Source organism: Thamnophis elegans, chromosome 2 (assembly GCF_009769535.1).
Source record: "Thamnophis elegans isolate rThaEle1 chromosome 2, rThaEle1.pri, whole genome shotgun sequence".
In the NCBI taxonomy this organism is placed as follows: Eukaryota; Metazoa; Chordata; class Lepidosauria; order Squamata; family Colubridae; genus Thamnophis; species Thamnophis elegans.
The window spans coordinates 9,083,983-9,103,575 of record NC_045542.1 but is presented as its reverse complement, the minus strand read 5'-3'; the positions used below and the strand labels follow the sequence as shown (position 1 = coordinate 9,103,575).

Genomic DNA, 19,593 nt, shown 5'->3' with positions numbered 1-19,593 from the left:
CAGTCATCCACTGAATGGGAACGAATCTGTGTTCCATGCATTTGGCTAAAGATATATATATATATATATATCTGGTTGTGTGTGTATTTGTATATATATATATATATATATTTATAATGTATATAGAAATTTAAAATATTTCATCTTTTAAAAAATAACTTCTTTGTTTTAAAAAAATGTAAATCTAAGGCTCTCTTCCCCTCCCCCCTTCCCTCCCCCCCCCCCACCCCTATGGCCTTTAATACTCCACCTTCTGATCAAAGATCGGAGGGAACTAATGAATCCACCTCTCAGCCGTTCTGATGCTTGAGAGGGAAAGGTGGAGATGGATAAAGAATCCCTAATACCTCTTCCCCACAGGTAGGGAGCACTCCCCCCCCCGCCAACGTCAAAGATGGAATCCTTTCCCCGCCTCCTCCATTGGCGGACCAGGGCAGAGCGGCATGGAGACAGGGCCTCTCTTGCAGCGGGGGAGCGTTGGTCACATGACGCTCTCCAAGATGACCACTTTGGAGCCCCCATCCAGGACAGGGGAGAGGGTGGTCAGAGCATCTGTCTCGGTCACCTTGTACTCTAGATGATGCAAAGCCCAGACTGGCTGGGTGAGATGGCGCCAGCGCTGCAAAGAAGCAGAGGAAGAGAGGTGGGGATCAGACCAAACTCCAGAAACCCCGTTTCCCCTCCGGTTGTGATTTGCTTTCCCCTCCTCCCAGCCTCCCACGGAGAGACACATCTCATCCTTGTGATTCATTCATATCAACCCCACCTTCTCTCTCTCCTTCTCTCTTTTTCAAACATAAAGGTAAAGGTTCCCCTCGCACATATGTGTTAGTCAGTGGTGGGGATTCAAATAATTTAAGAACCGGTCCTCTGCCCTAATGACCAGCTGGGTAGATGTGGCTTGGTGGTCTTGTGACTGGGTGGGTGTGGCCAACTCAATGTCACTCATGTCGATGGGTGTTTCGCCTTAGCTGTTATAACGGAATAAGGGTGAACCAGAGAGGCAGTTTCTGTAAGCAGGACAATAAAGATTAGGCTGGAAACAACACCAGAATGTTTCCTTCCTGCCTTCCTTACAGGATTAGCTCTGTAAAGTGGGGAAAAAACAAAAGGAGATTTCTTCCAACAACCGGTTCTCTGAACTGCTTAGAAAGTTACCAAGCGGTTCTCCCGAATAGGTGCGAACTGGCTGAATCCCACCACTGGTGTTAGTTGTTCCTGACTCTAGGGGGCCATGCTCATCTTCGTTTCAAAGCCGAAGAGCCAGCGCTGTCCGAAGACGTCTCCGTGGTCATGTGGCCGGCATGACTAAACGCTGAAGGCGCACGGAACGCTGTTACCTTCCCACAAAAGTTTCTATTTTTCTACTTGCATTTTTACATGCTTTCGAAGTGCTAGGTTGGCAGAAGCTGGGACACGTAATGGGAGCTCCCTCCATTACGTGGCGCTAGGGATTTGAACCGCCAAACTGCCAACCTTTCTGATTGACAAGCTCAGCATCTTAGCCACTGAGCCACTGCGTCCCTTTTTCAAACATACTGAAGGATTAAATATTTTCAGCTCTATTGTTGATATCTTTTTACGTTTCATGCCTCCCCCCATATAGTAGCCCATTATTATTATTTTTACATGCCCCATTGATAAATTTCTGGCAAGGCAATCCTACTCATCTTCTCAGAACCTGTGATGGATCCAAATCACATGGTCGGGAGGGAAAGGACAACACCCAGCCAGTTGTTGGGGGGGGGGGGGGTCACCGAAGGTTCCCTCATTTCTACCGATAGAGAGAAGTGAGAGGAAAAGCATTCTTGTCAACTCAAAGAGATTTTCCACCCCGTCAAGAATGGGATGGATGACAACATTGGACTCTTTCTCCAGATCACTTCCTCCCTATTCTTCAGTCCTGGGACAAGCAATTTTAGTGGGGGAAAGGGAAAGGGTAACCAATATTTCCGCAGGGCAGAAATATCACACACACACACACACACACACACTCCATCCATAGAACAAGTATAGGTAGTCCTTAACTTACAACCATTCATTTAGTGACAAAAGTTAAAACAATCTTGGGAAAAAGTTAGTTAGGTTTTCAGTTATGAGCGTTGCAGCCATCCCCATGGTCATTTGATCAAAATTCATGCGCTTGGCAACTGTCATGTATTTATGACAGCTGCACTGTCCTTAGGGTCACGTCGGTGGTGGGATTCAAATAATTTAACAATCGGTTCTCTGCCCTAAGAACCATCTGGGTAGGTGGGGCTCGGTGGTCATGTGACTGGATGGGCGTGGCCAACTCAAAGTCACTCAGGTCGATGGGCGCATCGCCTTAGCTGTTACAATGGAATAAGGGTTAACCGGAGAGGCAGTTTCTGTAAGCAGGTCAATAAAGATCAGGCTAGAAACAACACCAGAATGTTTCCTTCCTGCCTTCCTTACAGGATTAGCCCTGTAAAGTGGGGAAAAACAAAAGGAGATTTCTTCCAACAACCGGTTCTCCAAATTACTTAGAAAGTTAACAACCGGTTCTCCCGAATAGGTGCGGACTGGCTGAATCCCATCACTGGGTCACGTGATCACCATTTGTAACCTTCCCGGTCAGCTTCCAACAAGCCAAGCCAAGTCAATGGGGGAAGCCAGGTTTGCTTAATGGCTTAATTAATTGTGGTTGTAAGTTGAGGGCTAGCTGTAAAAGATGGCCTGGAAGGCTCTCACACCCAGGAACAAGGCACCAGCACAGCGCAACCAACAACAGCTGCAACAGCCAAAGGGTGTCAGGGCATAAGGGTCTCCGGCCAAAGGAGAGAAGAGATGGGTTGCTCCCTGGCTTCCTTGGGCAAATGCTAGCATAGGCATTGCCATGCATGCCATGTTCTCAGCTCTGGCAGGTGGGAATGCCAAGGCTTAGGGTCCTAGGTGCGGTTTCAGCACATGGCTACAATCTTGATATTCTTAATGCTCCTATCTATGTTTGGTGCAGATGACGGCCAGAAGGTGGCAGTAGCAAACTCTGCTTCCTGCTGTTGTTTCCCGGAAGACCCTTTGAGCTGGAAAGGGTCTCCCCCAGCCGTGCGTCAGAGGTGGGTTCCTACCAGTTCGCACCTATTTGGTAGAACCGGTTCGTCAAATCTACCGAACCGGTTAGAAGAGGTTCCACCAGTGGACCCGGAAAGCAGGCCACACCTACAGAAGAGGTTCCAAAATCTTTTGAAACCGACCACTGGCAAGGATCTTGTAACTTGACAGCTTTAAGACTTGCACGCTTCAATGCCAGAGTTTCTGAATAGCTACTTGGACCGACCTAAGTACTAATTCATAATTTCATATCCGGTCACATGGGCAGCAAGCCACTCCCATCCGGTCACATGGGCGGCAAGCCACTCCCATCCGGTCACATGGGTGGCAAGCCACTCCCATCCGGTCACATGGGTGGCAAGCCACTCCCATCCGGTCACATGGGTGGCAAGCCACTCCCACAAAGGAGGCCACACCCACAGAGTAGGTTCCAACAATTTTTGAAACCCACCACTGCCATGCGTAGAGGTTTCAGTCCCAGGATCTGCAACCCACCCTTCTGATCTTGTAATGTGAGAGAAAGAGAGCCTCACCTCAGCCAGCGTTCCCTTGGCACGGATGAATTTGTAGAGAGCAAAAAGAGGGACACACAACATGGAAGAAAGTGCAAAGCCCCAGCCAATGGCTTCTCCCCACCAGGGGTAAACGTAGGAGTTGTTGTAGATCAATGGCTTGTAGTAGGCAACGTTGAAGAAAAAAATACCCTGCAAATGAATTACCAATGGGTTAAAACATGCCAGGTCTTCCTCCTCTACCCACTTTGCAGCCCTACAGCAGTTGATATCCTTCTAGTGCGTCCCAGATATGACAACATTACTTATACTTGCTTAACCTCTTTTTCTTTTTTTGCTTCCTTTAAAGAGACAGAACCACTGTCTTTGGTCCTTTTTTGGGGGGGACATCTTAAGCATTTTCAGAGAAACAATCTTTCTACAGCTGTCTTTCCCCAAGTGAGCTGAACTCCAATCCCCAGAACTCAAGGTTTATTGTCATTTATTGTCATTTATAAATGTCATCTACCCGGGGGGAGGGCCTTCTCTGTGGCAGCTCCGGCCCTCTGGAACGAACTCCCCGCAGGGATTCGGACCCTCACCTCTCTCCAAGGCCTTCCGAAAAGCTGTCAAAACCTGGCTTTGCCGGCAGGCCTGGGGTTGATGAGTTCCCCTCCCCTCTCGACTTGTGTGGTTGCGTGATTCTTGCTTATTTTAATTATCTGTATTCTGTTCTATGTTTCCCCCTTTTCCCCTTTTGAGTTGTTCGCCGCCCTGAGTCCCTCCCGGAGAAGGGTGGCATACAAATAATAAAATTCAATTCAATTCAATTTATTGTCATTTGTATGCCGCCCACTCCCTAGGGACTCTGGGCGCCTTACAGAGAAGATAAGGGGACATATAAATTTAAAAATAAACATACAATTTTTAAAAACTACACATCATGCAAACTGTTTAGAGTGGGGCTGGATAATAATCAACAGCCCCAGGCCTGCCGGAACAGCCAGGTCTTCGTAGCTTTACGGAAGGCCGGAAGAGTAGTGAGGGTCCGGATCTCAATGGGGAGTTCATTCCATAGGGCCGGAGCCGCTACAGAGAAGGCCCTCCCCGGGGAGTCGCCAACTGACATTGACTGGCCGATGGCACCCGGAGGAGGCCCAATCTGTGCGATCTTATCGGTCTTTGGGAGGTAAGTGGCAGGAGGCGGTCTCTCAGGTAGCCAGGTCATAAACCATGTAGGGCTTTAAAAGTAACGACTAGCACCTTGAACTCCTAGTAAGCCTGTCAATACTCAACACTGTTTGACTTCTTTATTTTACAGGCAATGCTGCCTTGCCGTCCTCACAGCTATCTCTACAGAGGTGGGTTCCTACCAGTTCGCACCTATTCGGTAGAGCCGGTTCGTCAAATCTACCGAACCGGTTAGAAGAGGTTCCACCAGTGGACCCGGAAAGCAGGCCACACCTACAGAAGAGGTTCCAAACTTTTTTGAAACCCACCACTGGTCCTTGGATAGGATTATTCTACACTATCATGCTCATATTTATAAAACTCAGTGCCTCTGTGAAAGGGAAGGATAACTACTGCGTTTGTGGTGCAATCAGAACATTGCGTGTGTTGAAGTTGTTTTAACGCAAACCAAAGATGCCTTTTAAAAAACAAGTTTACATCCTATTCTTATGCATGCCAGTGCTGTGTATGATGCAATTTAAGGTGGTTCTGACAAGGGTCGTCGGCATCTTCATATCCGGTCACATGGGCGGAAAGCCACTCCCATCCGGTCACATGGGCGGCAAGCCACTCCCACAAAGGAGGCCACACCCACAGAGTAGGTTCGAACAATTTTTGAAACCCACCACTGTATCTCTACCTCGGCAGCTGCTTCTGACAGCAGCAGCATCTTTCGGAAACAAGGGAGGAACAAGATGCTGGCAGATGCTCCCTGGAGAGGGTAGCAGTTTATGTGTGCTTGGCATTTTGAATGAGAGTTGCGTTAGGCAACGTGTTAGGCCCACGTTGATATTTCTGGGGGAAAGCAATGGGCCTTATGCCTGATTTGCAGCTCTGCAGACTGCGTGGGCACTCGGCTGGGATGCCAATGCTGCCATTCCTTCTGATTGGTTCTAAAAAAAGCAAATTTTCACATCGGAGAGAAGTGGAAACCTCAGTCAAAGTAGCCTAGGGGCACCATATACCATTGAGCTGGCACAGCTGGTTTGATTACTTTAAAAAAAAAAGAAAGAAAATCAAAGGAAGGGAAGGAGCTTTAAAGGGGCATGAAGGTAGTCATTAAAGAAAGGCCATGTAAAGGAATTTAGAGTGATCTTGGGAAAGATATCAGAGAGCCATTAAAGGGGAAAGGAAGGAATGAGTAATTAAAGGGGGTGAGGTGGGGGTTTGGAGAAGAGATTACACAATCCTGGGACAGAGGACTGGGCCCAACCCTGAGGACTTTCAGGAAGGCGTAAAGTAGTATAATAGCAACAGCAATAGCAATAGCAGTTAGACTTATATACCGCTTCATAAGGCTTTCAGCCCTCTCTAAGCGGTTTACAGAGTCAGCATATTGCCCAACAACAATCCGGGTCCTCATTTTACCCACCTCGGAAGGATGGAAGGCTGAGTCAACCCTGAGCCGGTGAGATTTGAACAGCTGAATTGCTGAATTGCAGTCAGCTGAAGTAGCCTGCAGTGCTGCACTCTAACCACTGCGCCACCTCGGCTCTTTATTATAAAAGTATAAAAGAAATGGCTCTTTCCCTAGGATCTGGGGTCAGACGAGTAGATTCCCACTTGTTGAAAAGTGGTATATTTTAGTCTTGATTTCTTTATCGACCTATTTATATAGGTGGCCATCTCACCAAAATTAATTTTGGGCCGCGCATAACCATAGTCCCGATCCAGTGGTGGGTTGCTAGCCCGTGACCCGACAAATGCACGCACGACAAAAGCGCGCCGCCAAAACCGTGGTGAGAACACCGCGATGTCATAAACGCGCCCACAACACCGCGCCGACAAAACCGCGCCCACAAAAGGGCGATTTAAGTTAAGGTAAGGGTTAGGTTTAGGTTCAGGGTTAGGTTCAGGGTTAGGTTTAGGGTTAGGATTAGGGTTATTAGGTTGTTATTACTTGTTTGTTGAAGGCGCGCTTTTGTCGGCACGCTGTTGTCGGCGCGCTTCTGCACACATTCGTCGGCGTGATTTCGACCTCGCGGTTTTCTCACCGTGGTTTTGTTGGCGCGCTTTTGTCGAGCGTGCATTTGTCGGTGAACCTTGCTAGCCAGCTTACTACCAGTTTGCTTGTGCTCACGCGGAGAAGCATCTGGGTGGGTGGACAGAGCCTCCTGCCATCACCACTACTGGTTTGGCTGAACCGGGCTGAACTGGGAGCAACCCAACTTTGTCCTGATTACCATTTAATGGTGTTAGTTTATTTCAGGAGTATGTGTTATTTTTCATGCTTTTGGGTGCTGCCCAGGGATCTTGACTTGAATGGCCTTTTGCAAGTCCTAAATAAATAAATAAATAACTGGAAGCAGGGGGTGGAATTATAAGTAACTTTGCCCTGATTTTGTTTTATATACATACATACATACATACATACATACATACATACATTTAGTGTCACAACCCCTGGTATGCCCCAATTATGGGAGGAAGCTAATTGCTTCCATTCTCTGTCCATCGGCTCGTCACAAAAGACCATCCAGACAGAAAGCCCAATATTTTACTGTTGCCTTTTGTTACAAATGTGTTGTATTTGTGCTGATAAATAAATAAAGGGAGACTAGTATAGATCTATTTCAAGCTATTTAGCTCTCATCAGCTAGTTCGAATCCCAGTAAGGGTATGGCTAGCTGATGAGAGCTGATGAGAGCTGAATAGCTTGAAATAGATCTATACTAGTCTCCCTTTATTTATTTATCAGCACAAATACAACACACACACACACACACACACACATATTTAAAGTCACAACCCCTGGTATGCCCCAATTATGGGAGGAAGCTAACTGCTTCCATTCTCTGTCAATCGGCTCGTCACAAGAGACCATCACGACAGAAACCCAATATTTTTACTGTTGCCTTTGTTATATTTGTTACATATAAGCACAAATAAAACAAACACACACACACACACACACACACACACACACACACACACACACACACACACACACACACACATATATATATATATATATATATATATATATATATATATATATATATATATATATATATATATATGACGGGACAGAGAGAAACTTGAGACAGAATCTCAATTGTGAGATTCTCTTATTCCACCTCACTACAATAATGATAACCAATCCCTGCCAATTTCTCAACTTGATCTACCTTGGAAGGCTCACAGGCAGCCCCCCATCCAAAGCTGGAAAGGCTTCGACTGGATAATTCTAGTTCTTTATGCTGGTCCTTCCTGGTTCTTTCCCCCCCTGCCACCGCCCCAGAGACCGAGCAGATTTTCCCCTAATGAATTTCTGCCTGTTACATACCCGGATGGAATTAAGAGCGTGAACAGTTTTCCTTTTTTTTCTTTTTTTTTTCTGGGCTTGTGGAGAAAACTAGCTTTGAGAGACAATTTGGTCCAATGATTAAGGCGCCAGGCTAGAAACCGTGAGTTCTCATCCCACCTTAGGCATGGAAAGCCGGCTGGGTGATTTGGGCCCAGTCACTCATCCATCCCAGGATGTCAGGTTTGGGCAGCACACAGTCAATCCCTGTTGCAATCATTGGATGAGTGGTGGGATTCAAATAATTTAACAACCGGTTCTCTGTCCTAATAACCAGGTGGGTAGGCGGGGCTTAGTGGCTATGTGACCATGTGGGCGTGGCCAACTCAATGTCACTCAGGTCGATGGGCGCTTCACCTTAGCTGTTACAATGTAACAAGGGTTAACTGGAGAGGCAGTTTCTGTAAGCAGGGCAATAAAGATTAGGCTAGAAACAACACCAGAATCCTTCCTACCTTCCTTACAGGATTAGCCCTGTAAAGTGGAAAAAAATAAAAGGAGATTTCTTCCAACAACCGGTTCTCCGAACTGCTTAGAAAGTTACCAACCGGTTCTCACAAATAGGTGCGAACCGGCTGAATCCCACCACTGCATTGGATCAACACTTATTTGATCCAAAAAAGCAGGGCTTGCACTGGTGAGAAAATTCTAGGAACTAAACAATAATGTACCAAAATCTAGCTTTTCCACCCACTTCTCCCCCCCCCCTAAGAATCCTCAAGAGTACCACCCTTCCCCCCCCCCCCCCGCCAAATTACCAGGCAGATGAGAGGAGTTATGACCATCCAGCACCACTTCATCCAAGGAAAGGGCCGATACCCAATCATGCAGGCAATGTCATCCATGAAACGGTCAGCCCCTGGGAGGAGATGGGAAGCAGGGAAAGCGTGAGAGGCTTCTGAGAACGGAAGAGGAACTTTGCTCGGCCAGACCAGAGAGGGATATCAGAAAGGCTGCTTCGGACATTAGTGGGCCTGCTTGAAACATGAGTGCCTTGGATCTTGCATGACCAGAGAACTTCCTGGGTGTTTAATAAATACAACCTGCATGCTTGTCCTCCCTGAAAAGCCACTCTTAGGAATAATTTCGGAAGTGTGAAGAGGTATAGTATCCATCCAGCTTCCTTATTCCTGACAGTGGCCAACTGGGGCTAAGCGAGGTACTAGAATCCCTGTGAGACAAGGCTGAAAGGGTCCTTCGCGTCTTTAGGTGAAGCTTCCTGCATACCTCTGCCTCACCTCAGCAGCCCGGCCTCTCTGCTCCGCCTCGCCTAGTGACTGCAGATTAAATGGGGATCTTTCAAGGACACATCTGTGCCTCAGCAGCCCAGAAAGGAAGCGAAAAACAGAGGTGTCCTTGATTGAGGAATGCCCGGAGCAGAATGTCTAAAGTCCAAACTTTGACCACATTAGTTACGTACACAAGTTCACACCTCTTTTTTGCCCCTGACAAATTAAACTGAAATAACACCTTCTGTTGGCTTTGAGCACCACAGTGAGAGAGGGAACGTGGCTAGTGTTGTTGTTTTTTAAATGCTGTTATGTTCTCAATTATTAGCCAGAGGCTGTGCTGGCTGGAGAATTCTGGGAGTTGAAGTCCACAAAGTTGACAACTTAAAAGTTGTCAAGTTTGAAGGCCTCTGTATTAGGTTTAAAAAAAAATGGCGTAATGGGAAGATCTTTTGCCTCTTCCAATATCTGCTATGCGTGGAATCTAAAACTGCATTACTATCATCAGCTCCAAGCTGGAAAGTGATAATTAAAAATGAGGTGCATGTGTCATGCTAAGTAGGGTTTGCCTCCCTGCTGGAACAAGTACTGACAGGGTGAAAGAGGGGGGGGAAAAACCACCTCTTAATTACTCTTTGGCCATGCGAGGGAGGGTGAATGCGGCAGGGATCTCAGATGCTATGCTAAGCCATGCTTGATTGCTATTTGGAGGGGAGATCTGAGCCTCAGAAAAAGGCAACAGCATCTTGCTTCTCTAACGTTGCAAGAAAATTCCAGGGATGTATTCCCCAAAAGTCATGCTCGGCTTAAGGAGTCTGAGCAACTGATCACATGGCACATGACTTTCCTACCTCAGAATAAAAATGTGCATGGATGAATGGTGGTAAATACAATTCCCTGTTTTTCTTAAGGGTAGAATAATCTGGCAGGGCTACTTTTCCACATGAATTTCTCTCCAATAAAGGAGAATATTTGCAGCTGAGGGTTGAAATGAGGGGTCCTTGGTGCTCTCTGACAACCAAACTCAGAAAGCACCAAGATTTTTTTTCCTCCAAATGTGGAGAAATTTCCTAATTCCTCCGTGCATTGCTGGGAGTTTAAAATGGCAAATCCATGTGCTGTTTTGTCACAGCACATGCCCTTAAAATAATCCATGCTTAATGACTTTGTCCCTCAGGCCTGCTGATGAAATGCATTGCTCAGTTACACAATGTGTAGTTCCAGATTGCTGTGAGGTTGAAAGAGCACTGGAGTCTCTTCAACAGGCAGAGTAGAAAAACTGAGACACTGGTAATGAACATGGGCATTTGGGTCGACACAGTTATTTTACAGGCACTCCAGACGCCAAATAAGCCAGAGCAGCTTTCAAGGCCACGAGAGGAAGTGCCTCAAGATATAGAACATGGACTAAGGTGTTTCCAAATTGGCTCCAGTGCTCATAAACCAGATGGGTCCCATAGCAATATGCAATAGCAGTTAGACTTATATACCGCTTCATAGGGCTTTCAGCCCTCTTTAAGCGGTTTACAGTCAGCATATTGCCCCCCAACAACAATCCGGGTCCTCATTTTACCCACCTCGGAAGGATGGAAGGTTGAGTCAACCCTGAGCCGGTGAGATTTGAACAGCCGAACTGCAGAACTAGCAGTCAGCTGAAGTAGCCTGCAGTGCTGCATTTAACCACTGCGCCACCTCGGCTCGGTCCCATGATCCCATAGCTCAGTGCTCATAACCATCAAGGACAAGAGAAATTGTAATCAACCTTTAAAAAGACATTATAGAGCAGCGGTCTTCAAACTTGGCAACTTTAAGACTTGTGGACTTCAACTCCCAGAATTAAAAGCAAAATTCTGGGAGTTGAAGTCCACAAGTCTTAAAGTTGCCAAGTTTGGGGACCCCTGTTACAGAGTATTAAGAGTGTGTGTGTGTGTGTGTGTACACTCATCACACACACCTGAATCTACTGGTTTATCTGCAGAGAAGGTGTCTTATTGCCTGCAGCCTAGTCAAGGCAGCATATGAAGGACCAAGCTGGAAACCTTTCAGTCTCTGTGAAGAAGAGCTCTGATTGCCTTGCCCTTTGCCCTTTCCATAGAAATCAAGGCGGGTACAAGAGACGCTCTTATCATTTATCTCTTTATTATCCACATTCCACTCATACTTACATTAAGTGTAGGGCTGCCAACAAAGCGATTCGGGCTGTTAGCAAGGTGAGTGCCCTGGAGACTTGCTAGGGCCTGGCAAGGAGCCCGGATCCTATTCATCTCTGCCCTACTATTGGGTGATGTAAAGAGTGATTGGCAAGTAAGATGATACCACCAGCAGCCCAATTAGTCTTGCAAGTAAAACACCACACTGAGTTGGAAGGGAGGGGGAAAAAAAAATTCGGTCCCTGGGATGCCAATTTTCAATGCAAGGAAGCAGGTCTCCGTGGGCGGGAGCCCTCTGTCTTTGATCATTTTATTTTAAACTTGTGAAGGACAATGAAATATGTGTGGTTTAGATTTCCAAATGTGTGATTTAGATCTCCAAATCTTACCTTTGCCTGTCACCCAGGTCCTAAACTCATTCTATCCACACCTTTCATGGGGAGGATAGGGAAGAGAGCTCAGTCCACACACCCCTACCCCCCCATTTCTTTTAACTGTCATCTTAGAGCCGAGGTGGCGCAGTGGTTAAATGCAGCACTGCAGGCTACTTCAGCTGACTGCAGTTCTGCAGTTCGGCTGTTCAAATCTCACCGGCTCAGGGTTGACTCAGCCTTCCATCCTTCCGAGGTGGGTAAAATGAGGACCCGGATTGTTGTTGGGGGCGATATGCTGACTCTGTAAACCGCTTAGGGAGGGCTGAAAGCCCTATGAAGCGGTATATAAGTCTAACTGCTATTGCTATTGCTATTATCCTACTTTAAATGTGAAAAGGGCAATTGAATTGAATTGAATTTATTGCACTTATATGCCGCCCTTTTCCCCGAAGGGGACTCAGGGTGGCTCACAATCCAAGTCAGGGAAGGGGATACAGATAAGGGATAAAAAAGACGAACAAAACAATACACAATTTAAAAGCACACAGCAACCATACCATTCGAGGAGGGGGGCAAAAGCTCTTTAGCCCCAGGCCTGTCGGAACAGCCAGGTTTTAAGGGCTTTGCGGAAGGCCTGGAGGATGGTGAGGGTTCGAATCTCCACGGGGAGCTCGTTCCAGAGGGTTGGAGCAGCCACAGAGAAGGCTCTCCTCCGGGTAGTCACCAGTCGGCATTGGCCGGCGGATGGAATTCAGAGGCCTAATCTGTGGGATCTAATCGGTCTATTGGAGGTAATTGGCAGCAGGCGGTCTCTCAAGTACCCAGGTCCAATACCATGAAGGGCTTTATAAGTGACGACTAGCGCCTTGAAGCGTATCCGAAGACCAATAGGCAGCCAGTGCAGCTCGCGGAGGATAGGTGTTACGTGGGTGAACCGAGGTGCACCCACGATCGCTCGCGCGGCTGCATTCTGCACAAGCTGAAGTCTCTGAATGCTCTTCAAGGGCTGCCCCATGTAGAGCACGTTGCAGTAGTGTGGTGTGGGTAAAGCCATAAGGTGCAATCCCAGAGCAAGGTGGCTGCTTTTAAGTCTCCGTGGCATGCGCGTCCCTCTTTCATGCCACCGATTAATCACTAAGCGACTTCTGAGCTGCTCGGATTAACAAGAGAGCCATCTTCTCTGAGTGGCGCCCACTAGAAGCGCTCGATGGGTTGTGCTTCTTGGCTACGAGCCCAACACGTCTCGATCGGAGCGGAGCCTTGAAAACTTTTAGCAAGGCATAACCCAAGCACCTTTCCTGTTAAAAGCTAAACGTGGGACTGCCTGTTTTACACTCTTGCCTGTTGTCTGCAAGCATACGTGCACAAGCACGCTGGTTACTAAATGTTATGTAGTAAATGATTCACTCTCAGGAGGAGGTTAAATGTCACATTGATTCCATTTGTGCTTTTGAGAATGAGAAACGATCCCCCACGCTCTTATCCACAGTACGGATTTGTTCCAGGGCACTGACATGCTGGTTGATCTGTATCTATTGTCAACATTTGGGGCAAAACACCTATTGTTTTGCCAGGCTTTGTCCCAGGGGATTCTTTAATAATCATGCCACTCTCTCTTACCATAAACCCAGGCGATGACCACGCACTCCCAGAAGGCCTGCCACAGTAGTGTTGTGCCACTCGCTGAATAGTAATCGAAGAGCTGGAAGACATACATGCCCCCCTAGGAGAGGGGCTGGCCGTGAGACAGCAGGATCCAACAGGGCACTTTCAAAACGGCCTCCCTTGCCCGGCTCCGGGCTGCTTCTCTTTCCTACTCAGGGCATCTCTGCAAAATTAGTTCTTCTAACTCGGGTTGGTCTTATCCCAAAACAGTTGCTAAGCACAGCAATCCACACCCCCCCCCCCCAAGAGACAGTAGGAGCAACATTCCTTCCTTAAACCTGCTTTATTGAACCCACTTCTGCTGCTTGAAAGAGAAGGAAGGAAAGATGGGAGGTTCCTCGTCAGAAAGGGTACAGTTCAGTGGTGGGTTTCAAAAACTGTTCGAACCTACTCTGTGGGTGTGGCCTCCTTTGTGGGAGTGGCAACTACATCACTGACTAGACCTTCACTGAGCCTCGCTCTGCATAGCTTCCCATCCCGAGAAAGTTAGCCAGGTGCTGCTGGCTACTCAGGAAGTAAAGCTCCCAAACATTCTAGCCATTGCCTTCCATAACCTGCTCAATGGGGCAAAAGAGCATGGTTAGGAGTTGCCACATATTCCTGGTCTTCCATTCCAGTGAAGAGTGTGGGAAGAGGCTCTGTCAACTGTACCAGAGGTGGGTTCCTACCAGTTCGCACCTATTCGGTAGAACCGGTTCGTCAAATCTACCGAACCGGTTAGAAGAGGTTCCACCAGTGGACCCGGAAAGCAGGCCACACCTACAGAAGAGGTTCCAACATTTTTTGAAACCCACCACTGGTCCTTGGATATGCTTATTCTACACTATCATGCTCCTATTTATAAAACTCAGTGCCTCTGTGAAAGGTAAGGATGACTACTGCGTTTGTGGGGCAATCAGAACATTGCGAGTGTTGAAGTTGTTTTAACGCAAACCAAAGATGCCTTTTAAAAAACAAGTTTACATCATATTCTTATGCATGCCAGTGCTGTGTGTGAGGTAATTTAAGGTGGTTCTGACAAGTGTCGTTGGCATCTTCATATCTGGCCACATGGGCAGCAAGCCACTCCCATCCGGTCACATGAGCGGCAAACCACTCCCACAAAGGAGGCCACACCCACAGAGTAGGTTCGAACAATTTTTGAAACCCACCACTGCTGAGAATGCCAGGAGTGGAAAGAAAAGAAGATCTAACTGGAAGGCAAATATGCTTTCTCAATCTGCTGGGCAAAATGGAGAGGTTCTATGGAGAAAGTTAGGCCACATCATGAGTATTTCAAGGCTTCTAATCCAAATCCTTCTTACTCCCCGGACACACATTCAAAACAGCAGAAAGAGGCTTGTCCCAATACAGATGGAGCTTCAAAAAGGAATGGCAAAAAAAAGGAGAAATCATCTACCACAAACATTCATACCCTTCTTTGCCAACGGGCACCTGAAAGTCTTAAGGAATGGCTCTTCCCAATCATTGTAATGTGAGTGCTATGCCCGAAGCAGAAGGGGAAAGAGGTGGGAGTTTCTGTCTATGGGTAGTGGTATCTAAACCTGGGAATTAGCCATAGGAGGAACAAATCACCTGGAAGTTCTAGTAAGTTAAACAGTGTCCCCCAAATGGGGTACAGTGGGTGCATGGCCGCTGTTATTAAAAACAGCCCTTTCTGTTTGAGATTCCACATAGCAGAAGCACTGGAAGAGAGGAGCTGCTCCTCCCCAGATTTACAACCAGAGATAACATTTCACAGCATATTCTCGGTCAGTTCCCTGAAGGGAGGGCAGGTATTCTCCAGCCAGGGAAGAGCAGGAGCTTCCTTCAGATTGTCTCTCTCTGTGTCCCCTTCTCTCCTCACTCCACCAATCAGGGATTGGTTCAGGCACTTTCTAGGCCATGGCAAAGCTTCAGGGATTCCCTTACACCTGTCAGCTGCTGCATCTGGGAATCCCAACGAGTCTTTTTCCCCCCTTCTTCAGGATGATGTCACGGCTCAAATCCTGGCAGAGAGGGAAGAGTCTCACTAAGGGCGGAGATCTCCCTGCCCTAGAAACACAACAGTTGTGGCATTCGCCCTGATGAATGAACTTTTCAAGGCACACTTCGGGCCCAGTCATGTGCTCTGATTAGTTAAAGTCCTCCAATAAATGAATTTCTGGTTGGAAATCATCCAGGAAAGGCACTTATCTAAACAGAAGAGAACCTGCCCCAATCAACTTCTTTCACACAAGGGACCCAAACTGCATTGCCTCAAGCTGTAAGTCCCCTATCAGTCTTAAATCACTGCTTCTTGCTGGCTGGTTTAATGAATATCCATTCTCCCATTAAAAGCTCACATAGCGTATTCTTTGCATGCTAACCATTCACACAGACCCCAATCAAGAAGCAAGAGGGGAAGGAGAATTATGACATATGCCTCAGGCCAATCAATGCTGTTTATAGAACCTGCTTCTACATCCTGAGAATTTATCCTGAGCTTGGCACTGAAAGGAGAGAAGAGGTTCAACAGTCACGGCTCTGTGGATGATTTAGCAGAGGACACCTAGTTAATGTAAACTCAGTGGCCAGGACATAAAGGGGGGCACATTATAAGGAAGTGAAAAAGATGAGGAGTTGCTAATTGGCATAAAGCTCCAAAATGGGAATCTACAAAAGAGAAATTGTAGCATTTTATTTAAAACAGTAATGGGGAATCTAAGGCCTCCAAATATTGCTGCCAGCAGCCTGCTCTGCTAATGAAGTTGAAACCCCACTCCTGATCTAAGATATTTCAACAGGTATGGTGCCAAATAGAACCTGAAATATGGGTCTATGTATGTACTATATAAATGGGAGCTCCCTGAATACAAAAAGACAAAAATTGTCGAAAGGAAGAGTTTAATCTAAAGCCAGAGAAAAGTATATAACTATCCTAACTGCAACTTGAAGCAATAGAGTCATCCCCATTGAGTGACCACAATTGTGTAGGAACTGGTAATTTCACTGTTAAGCAAAGCACTGCATCTGTGCATATGATCTTCCTTCGGCTTTCTTTTGCTTTAAGACCGGTGAAGGTCATATATAAGATGATTGATTGTAAAGTTATTTTTTCTATCACTGTCATAACTGCAGATGATTACTAAACAAGACAGTCATTAAATGAGGACTGCCTATAAGTAATGAGCAAATCTTTTCAAATAAGTTTCCATTAGCAAATGCGTCTCTTACAAATGCTTTGTTTTCATCTATCTGTAGTTTGGCTTGTGCATTGTGTGCGTACCATATATAAATAGTTACACATTATGTAACTATAATCGGGTGTACTTGCCAATTTCGTGCAGTGTAAGCAACAGTGAATAATTGACAATAACTCCTGCTGCCAGGATTAAAGGAAAGGTCTTTAGGATCACAGAGTTCATTTCATACAAAACCTTTCTCTCTTTTTCCCCAAATTAATAATGAAATCCTATACGTTTACTCAGAGAAGTCTGGGTATTCTCATTCTAGCAGATAAATGTACATGGCCTTGCAGCCTACACTTTGATGAATGTCTGCTGTTTGGGAAACCCTATACATTTATACACTTTCAAATTTTGCAAGAAATGGCCAGCAAAGAATACTCTGGAAAGTTTTCTGGGACAAACCATGCTAAATCTAAGCCATCAGCAGGATCTGAAGTTTTACATGATCATATGAAAACAGGAATGTCTAGATTGGAACGGAGTAATCAAAGGAACAAAAGCTTAATATATGTTGCCTGTACGTAGTGGAATATGAACCTTGCTAATCACAGGTGAAATCCAGCAGGTTCTGAAGAACTGGTAGCGGGAATTTTGAGTAGTTTGGAGAACCAGCAAATACACCTCTGGCTGGCCCCAGATTGGGAGGTAATGGAGATTTTGCAGTATCCTTCCTCTGCCATGCCCACCAAGCCACGCCGGTAGTAAAAAAAATTGAATTTCACCACTGATGCTAATTCATGCTTTTGTTTTAAGCCTATGTCTAAGAGCAGATTCTCTCTACCCACAATCAAAAGATTGTCATTATTTCTCAGTTGGCTTTTTTATTGTAGTTCTAGAAGGAAGGATGGAGGAGAGAGATATCTGCTCTGTTTTTTAAGCAGTCTGAACAATGCTGGGGAAAGTTCCTTTGGTGTGCCATGAAGGACAGCATTGTGATCCACCGGGAAAACCCCTCTTCCCAAACCCATTAGCATGACTTTCCCATTCATTACAATACTGCCTTGGTTGGTAACTGCCAGAACGTCTAAAATCTCCCCCTTTCTCCTCTTCACCCGCCTTCCCCTCCCCTTCTAATTCCTCTAAGGGTGCTTCAGTGGTGGTCGTACCTCAGTCACCATGGACAGCTCAATGAAGAAGCAGATGACACAGAATATGGCCACGGTGATCTCTCTCTGGAATCGGAAGGCATGACTGGATGGGAAGAAGTCCAGGATCCCAGTTATAAAGCCTTCGACGCCTACAAACTGGTGTGGAAGGGGAAGAGAAGCGAAGTAAGGAGACTGGAGAACTCCACGCGAAGACGTTGAAGGCAGGATAATGAATCTCCTGCCATTATGGTGTTGGCTGCTCATCCGCTTCCTGCTTATTGTCCCTCCCCCTTAAAGTCTCACCTGGCTGTCCAAACCCAGAAGAAGCAGCATGAAGAAAAAGAGGGCAGCCCAGAGGGGAGCAACTGGCATCAGAGTGACAGCTCTTGGATAGGCAATAAAAGCCAGCCCAGGTCCTGCAGAAGAGAAAAAGAGAAACAAATGAAGGTTAACTTAACACAGACACTCTTGCTTCAGAGAAGAAGGAATAGCTCCCTCTGCATTTCCACTAAGCAATCAAATGGTCACCTATTTCTAGCCAGCTTACCCCCTATCCCGAAAGGCATGGTGCCGTCTCAAATAGAACGTCCCCAAAATGCTTAGCAACATGCCTTTCTTTAATTTTGCAGGCTCACACTTTCAAAGGCAGCATATTTTTACTTTATTTTGCATCGGGACAGAGGACTAAGACAGTCTCAAGATTTCATTTAGAATCTCAAGAGCTCTTTCGGTTATATTGGAATGCAATTTTATCGTTGGCATTTATTACCAAGAAGATTGGCTAAAATGTACCCAAACATGAAGCCGACCTACTGAAAGTGTAAAAAAAATACAAGGGACTTATTATCACATATGGTGGACCAGCCCGGAAACACAAAAATATTGGACAAAAATTTGGAAATGGGTGCAAGAAATTACAGGAGAACAGATAAAATACAAACCCGAAATCTTTCTACTGGGAATAATCAAAGGGAAATATTCAAAGAAAATTAAGTACATATTAACCCATCTGCTAACTACAGCTAGAATAGCATTCGCCCAATGCTGGAAACAAAATAATACCCCCCTCGGATGAATTAGTGATAAAAAAAACTTTGGATTGTGCAGAGATGGACAAATTAACACTGAAATTAAAAGATAAAGAAGAGTCGGAATATCATGAAATTTGGAACAATTGGTACAAATGGCTGCAAAACGGGAACAAAATTAATGAAGCCAAAAAACAATATATATAAATATATATAGAACTGTGCATAAAGGTGTGTAAATATAGAAGCGAAATATTATATACATGTACAGGTATGATGACATAACAATGTTGATGTAATGACTGTAAGGTGTTGTAGAAGGGAAAAAATAATTAAAAAATCTGTCATTAAAGAAAACAAGGAATGCAATTTTGCTTCGAAATGAAAGCCAAGGGTTGGGTTTTTGCCCCCATTCTGGCAAAATGACACCGCTAATAGGAAAACTATTAGTTTTCCTAGAATGTATAGACATGCAACTCTATGAATACCCTGTTCAGTGTTACAAGTCCAATTCTAAATTGTGTCCCTGCGGTGAGGTGTTATGCCTTTGCTGAAATCTGGAAATACCGGATCCACAGGGGTAGTTCCAATTATGTTCATCTTTCCCCTTGATCGTCTTCTTGATAGGATGGGAGGGAACGATAAAAATGGAGCATATCAAACAATTCTGGAATAGCAGGAGAAGGTGTAGTTGCAGGCACAGGTGCAATTTTAAGAATCCAGGCAACCGAACGACGTTCTGCACCTGCCCGC

General features: G+C 45.9%; 1 protein-coding gene across 1 annotated transcript in view; it reads right to left on the bottom strand.

Moving 5' to 3' along the window:
- Positions 1-210: 210 nt before the first annotated feature.
- SLC6A8 (solute carrier family 6 member 8) overlaps positions 211-19,593 on the bottom strand; it is a 38,990-nt gene continuing 19,607 nt past the window's right edge. Inside the window, exons 8-13 of the mRNA XM_032209949.1 lie at positions 18,116-18,228; positions 17,831-17,968; positions 13,471-13,573; positions 8,856-8,956; positions 3,606-3,776; positions 211-619 (exon numbers count right to left, since the gene is read on the bottom strand). Coding sequence (XP_032065840.1) covers positions 482-619; positions 3,606-3,776; positions 8,856-8,956; positions 13,471-13,573; positions 17,831-17,968; positions 18,116-18,228 — 764 coding nt within the window. The 3' untranslated portion in view covers positions 211-481. The remainder of the gene's footprint in view (positions 620-3,605; positions 3,777-8,855; positions 8,957-13,470; positions 13,574-17,830; positions 17,969-18,115; positions 18,229-19,593) is intronic.